Source organism: Natator depressus, chromosome 9, assembly GCF_965152275.1.
Source record: "Natator depressus isolate rNatDep1 chromosome 9, rNatDep2.hap1, whole genome shotgun sequence".
Taxonomy (NCBI): domain Eukaryota; kingdom Metazoa; phylum Chordata; order Testudines; family Cheloniidae; genus Natator; species Natator depressus.
Genome location: NC_134242.1, coordinates 77,785,277 through 77,804,143, shown reverse-complemented (window position 1 = coordinate 77,804,143; position 18,867 = coordinate 77,785,277). Strand labels below are relative to the sequence as shown.

Here is an 18,867-nt window from a genome sequence, read left to right as displayed (position 1 = left end):
AGGCTCTGATTCTCCACTGCCTTTCACCTTCTGCCATTATTTATACCTGCACAAAGTGATGTAAAATGCTACCTCACCAGAGGCAACATTTTACAATCACTTTGCATAGGTTAAAGGATGACACAAAATGCAAGGCAGAGGAGAATGGAGCCCTTGGAGACTCAGGCCACAATATCTACAGAACTGCATCATTAAGCTAATGCTGGGTAACTCTTGGTTTCCAAAAATTACATTAGTCGGAGTCCAGTTTATGAACAAATAATTGCAGCAAACCAAAGTTTTCCATCTCTTTGTCCCTTGAATTAATTACATCTTGCATTGGGCTTTCCAGCTGAAATCTTGCATTTCTTTCCTCTCCCAATTAAATAAATTAGGCAAACTGCAGAACATACAGAGCCAGATTCACAACTGTACCCAGTGGGTTCGATTCACTGACCATACTCCAGTTTTATACCTGCAAAAGTCCATTCATGCAATGAAGTAACATGGTAGTAAATCATTCCAATATCCACTGCATGCAACTAGAATCAAGGGGGGCACAACAGGGACAGTTGTGGCTCCAAGATTTTGGTCCTAATTCTATGCTGGCCCCAGGCAGACCAGCCTCAAGATCTGCTCAAACTACTCTAGCTAGTTATGGCCTTAAGAGGTCAATACACAAGCAGAGAATAAGCAGAGGGCACTAGCACTCTGGATATTACCCTTCCCATTCCTGACAGGGAGTCGCAGAGAGTGTCACAGATACTAGCTAGGCCGACTATATGCCAGCTTGGGATTGTCCTGAAGATGAAGACTCCCTCACACCAGGGAATTCCCAGCTGAGGGGATCTGATGGTTTCCCAGTCCCTTTGTGCCAACAGAGCGGCACAAAGGGGCTGAATCGCAGAACAATATCTAGCCCCTCCACCTCTCTCCTTCTCATCCTTACAGCAGGCTATTGAGCTGCTTAAATAAATATCCATTTATTGACACTGTATGAACTAACTGAAGCTTTTCATTTTCCAAATAAGAAAACCAATGGCCTAGTAGCTACTGAGTTGGTTGACCTCAGCTGTAACAGGCAAAACCAAAGAGAGAAAAGGAAAAGGAAAAGTGATAGATACAAGAACTTCCTGTAGTACAATCACCACAATGGATAACCCCACCCCCAACTGTTTTATAGCCAAGGACTGAAACCCTTTTATCTTAGGTACTTATCTGGCCCCCACACCGTAGCATCTGAACACTTAATAAACTTTGACGTATATATCCTCACAATACCCCCGGTCAGGTAGAGAAGTACTATTATTCCTGTGTTATACAGAGGTACAGAGAGTCTGAGGGTGGGATTCACAAAGGCATTTAGGCACCTACCTCCCACTGAAGTCATTGAAGATGATTTAAATAGACTCCCTCTGCTCTAGACTTATTCCATCGAGGAACATTTCAACGTGGGGGGAAATGCTGCCTTCATTGGTATTATTTTAACTATTGTTCATGGTCTTCTCCCTTTGATTCAGAGTGCTAATCTCCTCTGAAGGGATTCTGGCCTCTATAACCATCAATGGAGGTGAAGTACAATATGTGCATTGATCTTTGTTCTAGTCTCAGGTCCTACACTACAGAAATCAGAATGGAAGGTTGCATTTAACCTTACTGTATTTGAACTGTTCTTCATTACATGGGGTAATAATTATACTGGAAAATGTTGGTACCTCCTGTTAGGAAAACAAACAAACACACTTCATCATGTTGTGTCTGTACTTACATTGTATCACACTTACCTGCATTATACCATAAATAAGTAAGCTGATAAAACTGTGGCTCATCAACAAAAATTATTGTCTGTTTCAGTGAAGCACACTAACTTGTCACTGGGGTATACTATGCACTTATATTGACAATATACACGTAACTTACCCCGGTGCACTCACCCTACAACGTCTGTTCAAAGGGCCATCAATAAAAACAGTAACATTCAGAAAAAACTCCATGAAGAGAAAAGAGCTCTGTACACTAACTACAGAAAGTGTCATTTTAAATGGAGAATTTTCTACTGAGAGATATGTAAAATATCTCACATATTGCAGAGACAAGGTGGGTGAAATAAAATCTTTTATTGTAAGAGAGGCAATATTTGGAGCTTCCTTACATACTGCAGCCAGAAAATTGTCCAAATGCACAACAGGAAATTATGATTATTGTCTATTTGTTGCATCTATTATTAAAAAGACAAGAGTTTGGTTATGCACAGATATATTTAAGTATCCTTACATAGTAGCACATGATGAGTGTATAATATGGTAATAATGCACAGATATTATTAGCATTGTTGGAAAGCTATGGATGATGTATGTACTGCGCAGGTATAAATGAATGTTTAAACAAAGCCATGTCATGTTACTTACTTTTTATAGCACTGATAAGTGCATTCCCATCTTTAATCACATCCTTTATGAATTTGTTGGTTCTCTCCAGCTCCTGCTCATAACATTTCAGCCTGTCTCGAAAATCCGGACTGTCCAGGTAGCAGTCACTGAATTCTAATGCAGGATGCCCCATGTTCCTTGGAGAAAAAATTAAAATCAAAATGAAAAAAGAATTCACCAATTTAAAAAAAAATATCAAAATTACTGAAAGCAAATAATCTCTTAGTGCCCAACTCACTCCTAAAACGGCAGAGATCCTTGTCGTTGTCTCCTGAGGATACCAGCTTTGATTTGTATGTCACAGAAGGAAGGGGCAGGCTGCTTGGTTGCTCTCTACTGAAAACATAAAACAAACGTGTACGACCTCTGAAGCATTCTAGGTATGACTTGGTACTGGATCCCATTCACTATTGTCCTCTTCTTACTCCTCAGCAAGCCTACGGTGTCCTTTCCATTCCTTACTGAAAATCCACCCAAACAGCAGCACTAGGGGGTCCCTGCTCTCTCACTCCCCTTCTCTGATCTGCAAACGTTAGCTCGACTCAAACTTCTCCCCATCCACAAACACATCTGGCTGCTCTGAATGAACAGAGGGGCTGGGGCGGCTGGGTGGCGTCCGGCCAGCTCCGCTCCAGCTCCGCTTTGTGCGAGGATTTCCTTCCTTGTATTCCTCAAGCACTCACAGTCTCCAGAGGCTGGCACCTCCCCTTTCCTCCTGCGCTCTTAAAGAAACAGCAGGGAGAGCTGGTTGTTCCCTCAAGGAAAAGGGACCTCTGGGTCTGTGGCAGTAGTAGTTTCCGCCCCGATCCGCCTGAAGAGCAACACATAACCCTGAGCGTTACATTTAAAACAGACTTCCACGGGGACACTGTCCTATTTCAGCTCCTTGAGCCCCTTCTGTTTCTTGCTCACACGTTAGCAGCAGCTCCCCTTTCCCCACATCTCCCTGCAGTCTATTCAGAGAGGATTGTCCGGGGACCTGCTCATGAGCGCCACAAGCAACCGTACGGCTCTCAGATGGGGTATTCCCCAGGGAATGCCTTGGTGCTGCTGGAGGAAATCTCTTCTGCGTGATGAGCTAGCATCTCTTGCGGACTCTTCCTCGCTCTAGCTGCCTGCACGTGGCTGAGCCCTCAAGGGTTAACGCGTTGTTGTTAATGTAGCCTCACACTCTGCAGGCAGCATCCAGGGAGACAGGAGGGAGGAGACACAATAGAGGCCCAGCAGCTGCTGCAAACACGTCCCTGCGGAAACTGAACCACAATAAATCCCGCTGGAGCACCACTCCCTCCTCCGGGCGGCGCATGCACGGCTGCCTGGGAGGTGTAGTTTTTCTTTCCGCAGGATCTGTATTGTGTATGTGAGTGAGTGAGAAGTTCCAAGCGCCACCCAGTAGCTCCAAGGGGCTGTTCTTCCAGAGAATCCGGCACTGAAGAGACGAAGTAGCATGGACTGAGCAAAAACTCAGATTGAGTGATCAGTGTTGTCTGCTCTGATATACCTTGGCCCCAGTAATGTACCCTAAAGTGGGGCTGTGTGACTGCTAAACCACACCTGGGACCCTCACAAAAAGACCATTTTGTGGAGATTTATGCATATGCTATGCATAAATTTATGCATGTGCTAAGCATAAGCTTTATGTTCTGTGAGTGATCTCAATGAAGTTAGGCACAATGCATAAAATTAAGCATGTGAGTTAAATCTTTGCAGGATTGGAGCCACAAACTCTATTTTCAGTCACAACTTTTTCTTTTATTATTGGCTTGAGCATTTAAGTTTAAAAAAGCATGTCCCTTTAAATCAGCAAACTAGCAGGGCTAAAACCTTTATCCTAAATTCCTGTAATCTACACTTTTATTAGCAACTGTAGATAGGAGTGTTGGTTTTGCTCATATAATCTGCAAGTCATTTTATACATGATTTTCTGTTTAGAAAAATTAACAATTTAATCCTCATTGTTTCATTCAAATGTCTTGTTTAGAACAAGATAAAACATGAGAACTTTTATTTTATACTGATAAAATCTCCATACTATGTCTACTGTGCACACTTGTTCATAAGGACCAAGAGGGATACAATATGTTTCCAATTTATACAAATATGTGATTATGTGTCCTCTTCTTCATTCCTCTTTTTTGTTTTCTGTTAATGCAGAACACGTTTATCCCCTTAAAAAGTCAAGGAAACTTATTAATTGGTAAAACTAAATCTTCCTTCTTTTCCACCAACATGCTCTGAACAGAACAGAATAATAAAATCATATTAGAGTCTGAATGTACTTAAATACTATTAAAGCTGCTTAATAAAATCTCACTTATTCTTTCATGTTGATCTGCACAGTTCTTTAATATTTTGCAGGTTATATTAACAAGAGAAGATGATCTATGAGCACATTGGCCCTAGAGACTTATCTCAAGGTCAAAATGTTGATGTTTTCATCTTCTTTTTGTCAATGTGGCCTGGAACTTCAAACAAACACTCTTTACAGTAATATGGAAGAATGTTTGTTTACATATTAAACAATAAGGTTCCTCTTCTAACTGTTGTGCTATTACTAAAATAGGAAGGAAACTGGTTAATAACATCTCATTTAAAAACTGTGACTGAATTTATTGCTGCTGACACTGAGAGACTGATAGCACGGATTTTAGCCAAGGACAACACACATGGACTTCTTTTACATTCTGCTGATGCAAATTCAGTCCTGACCTGCCACCTTCCTATTCCAGTCATAGGCCCCCACATGCAGCTCTTCCAAGGTACCTCCGTCCAGACATGCAGATTTCCTGATGTTCTTGTGCCAATCTTACACTTCACAGAGACTATTAATCAAGACAAATTCTGTTTTAGTAATATGCATGAATTGGGACTAGACAAATGACACATCTTCACTTGTAGCCTACTAGCCAAAATTTGAGCACAAATCTCTCAACCCACTCTTTGGGCATGATGATTTGATTATAGAGAATAAAGCAACGTGGAAACCTATTTTTATTGACAGGGTTTGTCCATTTATTTACATATTTTTAAACATCCAAACAACTTTAAAATCTCTGTAATATTTTTGATTGGTCTGAGCCCAAATCATAGGGAACAGGTGTCCACATCACAAACAACCACCACCATAACTGGTACTAATTGATCCGACTGAGGGCTGACACGGAACAGAAGTCAAGGTCAAAGGATCGCGGAACCTGAGTGTCTCTTATCCCTAGAGACGGACGCCTTCCAGATCAGCTTTCAAGAAAGAGCCGCCATTAGGGAATTCTCTATAACCAGTATAAAGACTTAGGAAGCCAGAGACACTTATGCGGGTCGGACAAAATCACTTATGTGGGTGGGATGCTGCGGTGATGGGCACTCGAGATAGCTGGGTGGATAATACAAGGCATGAATCTTTCCACTACGTCCTTCTCAACCCCAGCTCTCGTGAGCTGGATGAGGTGGGTCATTTCATCCTGACACACCTCATCCAGCACAGAGTATGGCACTGCTATTGCGTGCCAAGCTGCCTGCCCCGATTCCAAGGCACCCCCACTTTCTCTGCTCTCCCCTGGGGGCCACTCGGACCCCAGATAGATTGCAGTCCCCCCAGTGCTGTATCCCAAGTGGGAAGAGTGTGCACAGGGAGGAGTGAGCTGCCTTCCCCTCTCGGGCATGCAGGACATCCAGCTAGCTTGTGACCTGCAAAGGGCCCCATAGAGGTAGGGCCCTGAGTATGGCAGATTAGAGTGGGGGACCCAAGGGTACTTTGCATTGCATGTGCCTATAGACAGCTTCCCTGCAGACCCTCCATGCGGGGATCGTGCCCCTGAATATATGTGTGGGTGTGTGGCGGGGGGGGGGGGGGTTAATGCCAGAGACTGAGAACTCTCCTTTGTGAGGGTGCGTGTGGCCCTTTAAGAGGCGAGGCTTCGCGCTATGTCCCCTTCCCCCACTTAAGTCGGCTGCGTCTGTCCTTTTAAGTCTCGGCTGTTCCGCAGCCGCCCCTCAGGCGGCTGGGTCCAGTGTTGCCATGGATACTCGGGCGAGTGACGCAATCTCTACGCGCGCTGCGCGGGCCTATGACGCAGTGGATCCGTCTCCACGTCGCATCAACAGCAGCTGGGGTAGCGGGGCCAAGATGGCGGAGGCAGAGGAGAGTAGGTCTGGGGGAGCCGCGAAACCGCTGGTAAGAAAGGAGTCGGGGCGTGGCCCGGCCCTTCCCGGCGGTGGGAGGTATGGGGGAGACCCGGCACGCCTGGGTGGAGGGGCCAGAGCTGCGAAGGGGGGGTGCCCGGACTCCTGGGTTCTGTTCCTGGCTGGGGCGTGGGGTTCAGCTCAGCGGTTGAGCTGAGGGGGAGGGTCTAGAGGTTGTGGGTGGCTCATGGATTCCTGGGATTTGTCCTGGGCTTGGGGGAAAGAGGAGTCCAGTGGTTCGAATGGGGCAGGTGTGTTTCCCATTTCTGCCACTGACTTTCTGAGAGACCTTGAGAAAGCTACTCTGCTTTTCCGTGCCTCAGTTTCTTCACCTGTAACTTGGAGACAGTTGCACTAACTCATGGGCGTAGAGGGGATGAGGGGGAAGGCTTAAATAATTGTCACTCTTCTCCCCCCCACCCCCATGATAGATGCTAGAGTCAAGCACAGCAATAGTATTATTTTAGAAACTTTCCTTGGGCACTTTGCAGATCCCTTTATAGGCTCTCCTGAACAGGCTTCCCTTCAGAGCAGACCAGGCTACTCCTTATTTGCTTGCATCATTCAACAATAGGTGTAAAAATCCTGTTACGGCTGTTAGTAGTGGAGAAATGTATTATTCACCACATACACTTCATTTGGTGCTTCATCTCTGTAGTATATGCTAGGGATATGGATATGTGTATATTGTTCACTTCACAGTGGTCCCTGCTTTCATGCTGTGCTAAATGCATTGCTGTCAATATTATAAAATTATATAGCACCATCAATGTACACAGCTCTTTACAGGACATAGACAAATCTTGTAGCCTGACCCAGAGAGCTTACAATGTAAATAAGGACAAACGCAAGTCATAAGGTAACAGGGGAGGGAGTACTTGGGGTTTATTGATAGGAGAAGAAAATAACCTTTGATTGTAATTATGGTCCCTCCTGCTCACACATTGTGGCTTGCCTCTTAGTTGTGAATTGTTTGAAATAGGGAGGCTGCTACTAGAATACTTATTTAAATATTCTGTTTGTAAAGTAGATTGCTCATTACTCTCTTTATACTCTGCACAAAAATTTCTAGGCAAACATCAGCTATTTTCTGTATTAAAAAAACGTTAAACGATTAGTTTGCAGGTCTCTCAGATGTGTCAATATCAGAAGATATTCCAGTGGAAGGGGAGATCACAGTTCCTGTTGGATCTCACTCCCCTGATGAAGACTACTCCACATTGGATGAACCTGTTAAAGATACTATTGTGAGTTTATATCCCTTACTGCAGTGGTTTTCAACCTGTAGGCTGTGGACCCTTGGGGGTCCGCAGCCTATGTCTAAAATTTCCAAAGGGGTCTGCACCTCCATTTGAAATTTTTTGGGGTCTGCAAATGAAAAAAGGTTGTAAACAACTGCTTTACTGTGTCTGTGATAACACATGAAGTTTTTCTGATCTCTTGGGCGAAATACCACAAATGTTGGTTTTCTTGCTTTGTAATTGGTTGTAAATTTTAAAATTCAAAATTTTACAAAACAAACTATTTTGGGCAAGGAATCTGGATTACAAACATAAAAATCCTCAAATTTGTTCTCTGTGACCCACTGAAAATTTCTGTAGTTGCCAGGGCATCAAGCAGGGATGAGGAATTAGCCGGATAATGAAATCTCCTCTTCTTGGAGCAGCAAACAAATAACATTATTAGCTGGATGTTATGAAAAGAGGAATCTAGCTAATTTCATGCACTGGGACTATTATCCAGTTATTGGTTGCTGTGAATCTAATTTTTATACCATTATAAGGCATGCTATAGAAAGCATTTGACCCAAATATCTCTTGATTTAATATCAGTGTTGTGTTATGATTTATAGCTTGCAAAAGTATTTCCCCCTTCATTTTGTTAACACTTTAATACCTGTGAAATGGTGTACTAGAGATGTCATTTGTGTGTTTCAGATGCGAGATCTAAAGGCAGTTGGAAAGAAATTTGTGCATGTCATGTATCCCAAAAAGAGCAGCGCGCTCCTTAGAGACTGTACGTATCAGATTTTCTAAATCTTGGGAAGACCAACATTACAAGACAAATATTCCTAAAAGTCACTGCATGGGTTGGACGAAGTCTTTGCTTTAATGAAATATCTGGAAAATAGAATAGCCATATGTTATTTCTCTGCAAGTTACAGAATAACAAAAGCAAATGAGGCAGTTGTGTGAAGAGGCAGAACAACACTGACATCTCTTTAAAGTGAACTGTTTATCAGAATGAGTCCAGACGTTCTTAATTTGAATGCATCTTTATATACAGTATATGACACCACATGTTAGCTATGACAATTTTGGGATTGGGAACTGGAAAAGGGGTACGCTGGGCTGCTTTAATACTCTTTTTTGCTAGAGAGATACTGTTCTGAACATCAGTATCTGATGTCATTCTGTTTCTTTCTCTACAGGGGATCTTTGGGGTCCTTTGGTGCTGTGTGTGTCACTTGCACTGTAAGTACCTGTTATCTTTCTATGTGTGAATGGTGGAGGGAATTTCAGACATGTCATGGTCAGGTTACTCTAGTGCTTAGGCTGGTGTGCTACAGATATTAATGGTGAAACTTATATGAGGAATTGACTCTCTAAAACCCTAAACTTATGAAGGTCCTCTCTTTTTATTTGGGATTTTAGGGTAAATGTAGGTAATAAATTATTCCTGTCTAGCCCTGCTGTCTTGGGGATAAATTATATTGAAAACTACAGAGGTCCTGGTAATTCTTGATTTTTAGTGTGTACAGCAAGTATTCTTTGGGCTAAATGTTCCGCATTTTATATGCGTTATCCAGAAAGAGAAATGCAAGCTTTGTTGCTCCTCCATACTGAGACACTCATGTGATATGAAAACTCTGGGTTTGTTTGTTTGTTTTTTTTGTTACCCATTTGTCATTTCAAAATACAACTGAGGGCAGTTCCAAAGCAAACTTACGCTACTGAAAGTCTGCTCAATTGTTTTTATTTTGCTGCATAATTGTAAAGCACGAAAGCCTTAATCTCTTCTTTTGACTTTTAAAATGCTGTTAGCATGGTTGAATCAGGAGGCAATATCCCATGGGGCAAGCTTATATATTAGAATAAGTTTCTATTTGCACCTTGCACAACATGGTTGAGTTATAGATCCCTAAGGCAGTCAGTTTTAAATCTGTATGGGATATGAAAAGACAAACAAGAGCAAGGTTTTGATTCTCCTGGTTAAAATAACACCATCCTTAACTTTTGCAGCAAAGAGTGATGATCCATAAGGCATAACTGTTGGATACTATTCTAAAAAAAACCTAGTTACTATATCACTTTTCCTTTTATATATACAGCTGCAGTACTAAGTCATCCATGAGTTGTACTAATGGTCTGGAAGCTATAGCTATCGACTGTTCCCCTTTTCACCTGACCAATGTTGTGTGTTGGAAAAAACAAACAAACCCACCATGGGGATAATTTACTTTTTATCTATGGTAAAATAAATGTGCATGTACATAAAAATTGTATATAGTTGACTGTCTTCCTCCATTCATTTAACTTGTCATCTTGGCTGTAATTTTTTCAGGGCATGGACCATGTATGAGCTAGGCATACAACACAATGTGACCCCAATCTGGATTAGGCCTTCTGGGTCCTACTGCAGAATACATGTTTAATGTAGCAATACTCTAAGAATACATCACTTAGCATTTCATATTTGCAAAGTATTGTGAACACTAATTACTTTCCTCATTCCAATGAGGTAGGAATTAATTTACCCCCAAAAGTAAGTTACTTTAAATGATCTGAAGGCATCTGGAACTAAAAGGTGTGTATCAGATACTGTCTTCAGTATATTCCCTATCAGATTCTAACTATGTTGAAAGAGCATAATCTACTTGACATCTAGTAATATTGAAAGTAGTTTTGACATTGCTATTTATATTGCAGTGGCACCTAGAAGCCTCAACCAGATTAGGGCCCCCTTGTGATAGGCACTGTACAAACATAGTAAAAGGCACTGTCCAGAACGAGTCTCTGCAAATTTTTCAGAAATCCATGGTTCAGTCCCTGGTGACAGCCAAAATGGTGGCGGTTACCTGTTTTCCGTCTCTGACCTCTCCTTTTTATCTTTTGATCCAGGTTCAATTCCTTGCTTTGCTTGTGTGACCTTGGGCATGTCACTTAGTCTCTGTGTCTCATTTCTCCACCTTAAGATAGTTAATAGTATTTCACTACTTTGCAGGAATGTTGTGAGGATAAATACATTAAAGATTGTAAAGTGCTTGGCTACTAAAGTAATAGGGGTAAAGTAATAGTAATCTAAATATATGTACTTTAGATTCTCGTTTACACTAAGGCATCCTTACGCTGCCAGAACAGTGTAATAAAACCTTTGTGATCCTCATTCCAATTACACTAGTTACACCTGCTCCTGAGTCTCCCTGGCCAATTTGTTGGGTTTTTTTTAAGTTGCATTTTCCTATTTTTTTTTAAAAAAGTGGTAATGCAAAAGATCTACATCAACAAAACAGAAATTGATTAGACATAAAGTACTGTCAACTGCACAAAGTAAAGAACCTGTGGAGCAAATTAACTAATTTTTCTCATCTTTCAGTTGTTGTAATCTTGGGTATTACACGTAACAGTTGTAGTTAAAATCTTTTAGAGAAATGATTTTTTTTTTTAAACGGCATACCTTTCAATTCGGTCACATTTGTTTCATCTGTCCAAGCTTCACTTTTAGTCCCTCCATATTGTGGTTCAGTGGATAGAACTCAGGATTCCAAATCAGGAGACTTGCGTTCTGTTGCTTGTAACTCTACTGACTCATTGTTTCTCCTTGGGTAAATCACTTGTAAAATGGGAATAAAACCCATCTTTGGAAAGTGCTTGTTGATCTATGGGACAAAGTCCATTACTACCACATTCATACCTTCTTCTGTGCTGCCCTTCTGACTTTCCTTAGCTTTGTGCATCAGTTCTGTCTCATTCAAAACCTTTCTTAATGTATCTGTTGGTAATCTCTAAGTAAGCAGTGCATCCAAATCTGTTTAAAAATAAACAAATCCTCCATACCACTTCAAGATGTGACCTTCCTTTGACCATCCACTGTTGTATAGCCTCCATCATCGTATTACTGAAGTATCTTTGTCTGTCTAACTTGCACTATAAACTCCATGGGGCAGGAGTTGTCGTCTTCTCTTTTGTACAGAACTGATCATGCTATAAACATGATAAATAATAAACAAAGAGAAATTTGCCTCCAACCTACCTGAGAGTCATCATCTCTTAAGCTTAATACAGATGTTAGAAATAAAACATGAAATAAAGTTACTGCCCTGTGATCATCTAGTATTTTCCTCTGTTCTCTGCCTCAGGATGCTTCAGGGAGGGTCAGCAGACAGTAAAGAAGATGGAGGTCCCCAGTTTGCTGAGGTCTTTGTTATCATCTGGTTTGGAGCAGTTGTCATTACACTAAACTCAAAACTGCTTGGAGGAACCATGTGAGTATCCATATGAACAATAGCAATGAAAATGCTCTAGTGTGTGGATTAACATTTTTGTTACTCAGACACAACTTCCTTCTCTGTCTTCCTCCATCTCCCTTTGCCCCCTTCTAGATCTTTTTTTCAGAGCCTTTGTGTCCTGGGTTACTGTGTCCTGCCTCTGACAGTGGCTATGCTCGTGTGCAGGCTGGTACTACTAGCAAGCTCGGGGACTGTCAGCTTCATTGTGCGACTTGTTGTAGTGATGGCTATGTTTGGCTGGTCAACCCTAGGTAAGGAAGTTTTAGCAACAGAACTGTATCATGGATGCAAAGGAATTAAGAGTTTAGTGCTTTTTCTGTTAAGAAAGGTGGGCCTGCCAGGCAGTCTGCTGGTGGCACGGGTCAAGAAGAGATCATGGTTTGGGTTCTCCAAGTTGGTGAGGTTTTGTGGAAGCAGCACTCTCAGCCCTTGAGGTGAAAGGGAGTCTGCCCTTCCCCATGCCCCAGCTGATTCTCATGGTCAAAGCCAAGTTGACAGACTCACATTTGCTCTGCAGTTAGCATTTCTTGCCTGGAGGAAGGGTTGCTATAATATGTTGCTTTTGAAGAGGAGAAGAACAGTATATTACACCAACATAGGAGTATTAGGCCAGGAAATAAAGTCCCCATGTTAAATACCACTGGAAAACACTTACTTAATGTAAACATTTTTGCAGTATTTGTGCTAGTCTTATTTTGAAAATATGTTGCCTGGCATGTAACATCCTCTAAATGTTTCCTTTCCAACTGAAAAAGGAAGACATACAAGTGGTGAGGGGGAGAAATATCTTCAGCACAAAATGTAGGAGCCTTCTCTTTATTATAGCTTTTCCCTTCACCTTTAAATGTACAGGAGATCCTAATTTAGCAGCATTTACTGGTTTCTGATTCAGTTTGAAAATCTTTTAGCTTTGTGCACATTTCAAGTGTGTTCTCTCTCTTTGTCACCAGCATCCACAGCCTTTCTGGCAGACAGCCAGCCTCCAAATCGGAAGGCTCTTGTTGTTTACCCCATCTTCCTCTTCTACTTTGTTATCAGCTGGATGATTCTCACCTTTACACATCAGTGATGAGGGATCAACAGAGACTGCACAGAGAACTGGAAGTTTTCATAAATACTGCTGTTAATTTGTGGGCTTTATCTCCAATGCATAGATCTTGCATACTGTAAAAAAGCAGGCTATGGGATAAAGCCAGAGAGCTGAAGCATTCATCATTTCTAAGAATGAGATATACAAGGAGCCAGTTGCTCGAAAGATACTGAAATCCAGCTACTGAATTTTATTTAATCCTGCTGTTTAGTATAAATAAAAAATGCCCAGTCTGAGAAGAGAGGAATGCAGACAAAGGAAGGCAGTTTCCATGAGAATGGAGAGGATAAAATCCTATCTTGGAACTTCAAGAAGATTGATAACTGAAGACTAGGTAATAACTGTCTGGCTTAGCAGAATTCCCGTTCATGCTTGGAGTTCTCTTTAAAATTGAATATTGCCCTGTGAATAATAGAACACATTTGCTGACCCATGGGAAGAAGGGTATCTAAATCCTGACTCTTTCCTAGATGTGCAAAGAGGTGAAATCTATACAAAGTACATCACAGGCAATAATTTTTCCTTTTCAGATCAAATTTCAGGTCTCAGCAAAAATACGCATGTTTGCTCCATTCGTTTCATTGTCAGAGCATGTCTGAAGGGAGCTGTTTCTGTTCACACTGATGCAAACTGCTCTTGTGCACTTATGCACTTCAGTCATTTCATGCGTGTTGGAAACAGTTCACAAACTAAATGTCTCAAATACTAGTTTGACACTAACTGATCCATACAATTTCACAAGGAGATGGTGTTTGCACTGGACACTTACAAATTCCCCTTTGGTAACACAAAGTCAGAATGTCAAAGTCCAGAGGAAGGCTTCAGATTCTTTACTTTGAAGGTGATGGCACTGATTGCCCAGCTATCACTCTACAACTTTTGAACAGAGAATTGGGCAGTTGGAGAGCAGTATACCATCGCTGCAATGCATTCCTACTGAGTGAACTGAATTTTTGGTACTTGAGACGTTTGCCGATTAGCATACAAAACAAGGACTCAAACCTGTTATATTTAGGATGGAGGAATGAATTAAATGGTCCATAAGTGAAGGTGTTGGCTGCTCTGAACTAATATGGGGATCTGGTGCTTAATTGCTTAGAGTAACTTATTGGTTGTTTAGAAGGATGGCATTTCCACATAAATGTTAGTATTTTGTGCATATGGCTCCTGCTTTTGGTAGGGGGAAATAAGAAACTTCTGTATATTTAGACTGAATATTTATAAAAGGGGATAGAATCTTCCTTCAAATATGTGCTACGTGTACATGCCTGTTCCATACCTGCAGAAGCTGATACAGATACACAAAGATAACATCTGGCATAGGTACTCTTTGAGAGTCACACAGAGGTTATTTGTGTTGCATAGTAAGCAACACATGAGGAGAGCTGCAAAACATCAAAACTTGGGGTGGAGGTAGGGGGGAAAAAGTTGCTGTTCAAATATATAGTTAATTCTAAAGATGAACATAATTTCACGCTTTCTTATGTAGTAGTAGATGCAAAATAGTCCTGAAATTGACTAGTCAGATCCTATTTGATGTAAATATACTTAGTTTTATTTTTAAATATAAAGTGCAGATCTCTTTCTAAACACTCGTATACACACATATTTAGGATCCCAAATCACTGACTGTAGATTGTAAGAAATTAATTCATGTTTGGCGGGCACAAAGGGTGTGGAGAAAACTGATTTAGTTACTCCCTGCAAAGACCTGGGGCTCCTGCTTCTTCCTGTCTGCAGTAGTTGACATCAGCGAGTTTGCGGAGCAGACAGCTTCATTTACTGCCTTTCTTTTGCTATATTCATTTGCTGCTGAGGGAGCTGTAAGTATTCAGATTAAAGTATGCATTTCAAGTATGCAATGGTGCATTTTTTAGTTCATACTCAAATTGTTACTGATATGGGATGTGAAATGGCTTTGTATATTTTTTTTTTTAAAGCTGTGCAGTTCACCTTTTCAGTCCAGTTAAATCAAGTGCACTTTATAAGATGTTAAAAACAAATATCTTAGGCAAGTGAAAAAGATAGCAAATCTGTTAGATCATTAAAATTAGACTCTTTGGGTCCAGTTACTCATTTCTCTACTCAAATGAGTACCCTCATCGAGATCAATGGCATTGTTCATAAGAGTAAGAATTACATAATCAAAACCTAGTTGTGCACACTTTCCAGAAAGTCAATCTTTTCTGAAAGATTTTTTTTCCAGTGTCTCTTATGATTTAAACTGTTAGATACGAATTTCTTTAAAATAAATAACGTAATTTATCAATATCTCCTTGAGAGGGGACAGTTGCCAGGAAAGAGGAGTTTTTAATTTAAACTACAAATGTTGTGAGAAGCATGGTTTAAAATCCTCCATTCATGCTTTATTTTGTTTACTTCTGAGCTTCAAGGTGGCTTGTTCTATGAGAATTAATATATTGCTCTTAGGTTATGACTGGAGGAGGAAGGTTATTTTTGTTGATTTAATCATTTAAAAGTAGCCATTATAGGGTTTTTAGTCTACAGAGTTTTTAACATGAAAAGGGGTAGGGGAAAACGTTCTGGTGATACAGTGAAGGTGTAACTTTTGGCTGGTAGCAGTAATTCCTTTAGTGTGGAAACTGCTCCCTTTCAAAGCAGTAAAGTCTATAAATTCAGATACACCTGCTTAGAAAGCATAACTCCTTAAAGTCTATAGCCGTGTACAACAGGATGCAGGTGAGGAACTGTATATATTCTGAAGTTTCATGCTTCCTGTTGAATAAATCAACATTTTTATTAAAAGCATCACTGCTTCTAGTTGCTACAGTTCATTGTTTCAGTAAATCCACCCAACTGCACTAAATTCCCCTGTTGATACCAGTGTACTTTAAGTATGCAAAAAAAAAAAAAACCCCTTTAAAAACAATTCTCTGTACAGCATTATCTTCTGTTCTGAAGAAGCTTGTCTGCATATCTGTCTTGGTCTATTGAAGGAGGAAGGGAAATGTTTGTATTTTTGAAAGTCTAACCCTTTTTGTAAACAAAGCCTTATCTTATGAAAAAATATGCTGAGAAGGCAAGCAGCCCTGAATATGGGCATCAAGTTGTATGGCTCCACAGTTGCTCCTTTCTGTTGATTTTTATTTCAATTCATAAGAGCTAGAAGCTAAAATTAGTCTAATTTTCTATGATTCTTGTGAACAGGAACTTGACTGATTATAGATCAAAGATATTACTATAGCCTGAGGACTTTCCATCTTAAGAGTTTGATTGTGATGTCCGAAATGTATGTGTTCTGGAGTGACTTATCCAAGACGCACACATTACTCATGTTTGCTGTAGTTAAAATACACCTAAAATAGTTATGGGTAACCTGAAGTACCTACTGATAAAATGTTTCCATACTAATATGTGGACAGATAAAGCTACAGATGTTCATCTGTCAGATGGAGAGACAAGGTTTGCACTCTTCATGTATTGTTCACAACATGTTATGATTGAAATTTTATGTTTGTGCAGCAGTTCTTCTCTTTGTGAGGTTTGGGGACACACTTAAAGGGATACCAGCAACTGAAAAAAAATCACACTTCTGTCTGAAGCCTTTTTTGTTATTAACAGCAGGTACAAATATGACTGTAGCTGAATAAAATTTGACAGCATTTTGTGTACAGTTAGCTTACCGCTGTTTAAGTTGATTGTTTCCACAGCATTTGGGTGGAGGTCAAGATTTTAAAATAGGAAAATGTAACTCTAAAATCACAAATATGGGCAGGTGTAACACCTGCCCCTACTTCTAATTTATCTTTAGAAACTAATTCCAGTTGACTATGTTCCTTCAAAATTGCAGCATTGTATGAGTAGTCCGGGGTAACATATATTGAGTGGTTCTAAATTTACTTTCAACATGGTTATCTGATTGTAAATCATATAGCCATTGTATCTGGCTTATATCTTTGTATTCTTCCAAAAGAATGTGTACAGTTAATCCATATAAGCACAATATTTATTTGTTTATGGTTTGAGGATGCATATGGTCATTTGCTCTCTTACTTACCAAGGGGAACAGTGTCTCTTTTTCCATTTTAACGCTGGTGATGGGGAGAGGGGAAGGTCAGGGTGTGGGGAGTAGAGTAGACTTTTTGCCTTAATGAAATGTATAATTTTTCTGTAGTGAAAGCAGATGCTCTTCTGATGCATAAACCGGTATTCTTTTCCCACTCAAACTTTGGCAGTTTCACTTGTACGTTTTGAAAACCCCTTTGAATCTGAATTAAGTTCAGTCTTCTTCCCTTATACCTACTGGACCTGTGAAAAAGAGAACATGTAAATTATTTGTTAAATTTTAAAGTAATATATTAAAATACTGAAAAGGACACTGTGTGGTTTGAAAGTAGTGTATGTGCTGTACTGCTGACTGCACTCTAAGATCTATGTTAGCTGGCAGTTCTCTATGATATTTTTTTAAATGCCAACTTGGACAGTCTTTATGGTAAGCATTATGCAACCTGAGCTATCAGGACCTGGGAGGGAACACAGCAGCTACCTATGGGGCCGAGAACATTCTTGTGACAGGCTCTAAAGGAAATCCTATCCAGCCTTTGTCCAAAGGAACATGAGTTTTATGTGGTCTTCAGGGAAGATGGTCTGAATTAAGGAAGGATGGGGAAAGAAGCACTTCTTCTTTCTCCATTGGCTTGGGTTTTGTGCTTGTAAAATGCTCCCATGGGTATAAGTAACTGGTGAATTCTGACATGGTGGTATTTTGGACCCCGTTTTCACATGTGTACACACCCAGGTGCAAAGCAGAGGAGAAAAAGTCCTAGCAGGACTTATCCTATTCACTGTACTAAAAACCTCCTATATTAGGGGAGGAACACAGCTCCCATTAGGGCACTCTGTTAACACTTCTGTGGGTTGGTTTAATAATTGTACTCCGTCTGATCCTGATCCATACTGGTTCTGCTACTGCTTACTCTGTGCCCCTCTCACACCTGTCCACTCACATAGGCTTCTTCAGGTGAAAGGGTTACTAAACTTTCAGTGTCCTTGAATGCAGCTGATCATGGTCCCTACCAGTATGAACATCAGGAAACAAAGAACCTAATTTCAGTTATTTTGCAGGAGTAATTTGCTGTTGTCCCTGATTCACTGAAAACATACCAACACTAATGTGTAGTCTCTCAAGACATGGGCAATGAGGGAGCTTTTCCACTTGTAACTTTTTGTCGTAATGTGACCCTGTTTGGTACTGTAGAACTCCTGCTTTTTAGTATAACTTACTGAGCTATTATTAGGAGTTACCCATATTTCTAATGAAAGACTTGGGAATGAATTCATCCATATCTGGTTTTAAAAGATTAATAATCTCTTAGATGCACATTTCTATTATTGATATTTCTCACTGCATGATTGTACAGCCAGGCCATGTTACAAGGCATAGGTAACCCACTCTTCATGCTGAATCTCCTTACTGCATTGATTAGCCCTGTAATAACTTCCCTTCCAAGCAGATAAAATTGTATATGGAACTAAATTACCTTTTTAAGAGCTGTATTCCTTCAGCCAAAGAACTACTTACTTCCTGAGGGGCTAACTGTTGTTAATGGTCATGCAACAGGCACAAAACATGCATATATGTCTAATCGCTACTGTGTTTGAATCAGGTACTGAACTAGGAGGAAGTAACAATAGCATGTGCTTACTTATTAGCCTGCAAA

At 40.5% G+C, this 18,867-nt stretch overlaps 2 protein-coding genes across 2 annotated transcripts in view; one reads left to right on the top strand and one right to left on the bottom strand.

Annotated features, from left to right (window-relative positions):
* Window positions 1–3,674, bottom strand: part of OPHN1 (oligophrenin 1) — a 121,621-nt gene extending 117,947 nt beyond the window's left edge. The window contains exons 1-2 of the mRNA XM_074962373.1: window positions 2,647–3,674; window positions 2,388–2,545 (exon numbers count right to left, since the gene is read on the bottom strand). Of these exons, the coding sequence (XP_074818474.1) occupies window positions 2,388–2,541 (154 nt within the window). The 5' untranslated portion in view covers window positions 2,542–2,545; window positions 2,647–3,674. The remainder of the gene's footprint in view (window positions 1–2,387; window positions 2,546–2,646) is intronic.
* Window positions 3,675–6,408: 2,734 nt separating this feature from the next.
* YIPF6 (Yip1 domain family member 6) lies at window positions 6,409–17,517 on the top strand. Its single transcript, XM_074964513.1, has 7 exons — window positions 6,409–6,579; window positions 7,706–7,834; window positions 8,525–8,603; window positions 9,019–9,061; window positions 11,947–12,072; window positions 12,190–12,347; window positions 13,047–17,517. The coding sequence occupies exons 1-7, from the start codon at window positions 6,424–6,426 to the stop codon at window positions 13,163–13,165; spliced, it is 810 nt and encodes a 269-aa protein (XP_074820614.1). The 5' UTR covers window positions 6,409–6,423; the 3' UTR covers window positions 13,166–17,517.
* Window positions 17,518–18,867: the final 1,350 nt, after the last annotated feature.

What these genes read in the sequence shown, in the direction of transcription:
- YIPF6 (XM_074964513.1), top strand. Translation starts at nt 6,424, where the DNA reads ATGGATACTCGGGCGAGTGACGCAATCTCTACGCGCGCTGCGCGGGCC. An exon ending in GGGGAGCCGCGAAACCGCTG is followed by an intron (nt 6,580 to 7,705) that starts GTAAGAAAGGAG and finishes TTAAACGATTAG; the next exon opens with TTTGCAGGTCTCTCAGATGT. An exon ending in AACCTGTTAAAGATACTATT is followed by an intron (nt 7,835 to 8,524) that starts GTGAGTTTATAT and finishes TGTGTGTTTCAG; the next exon opens with ATGCGAGATCTAAAGGCAGT.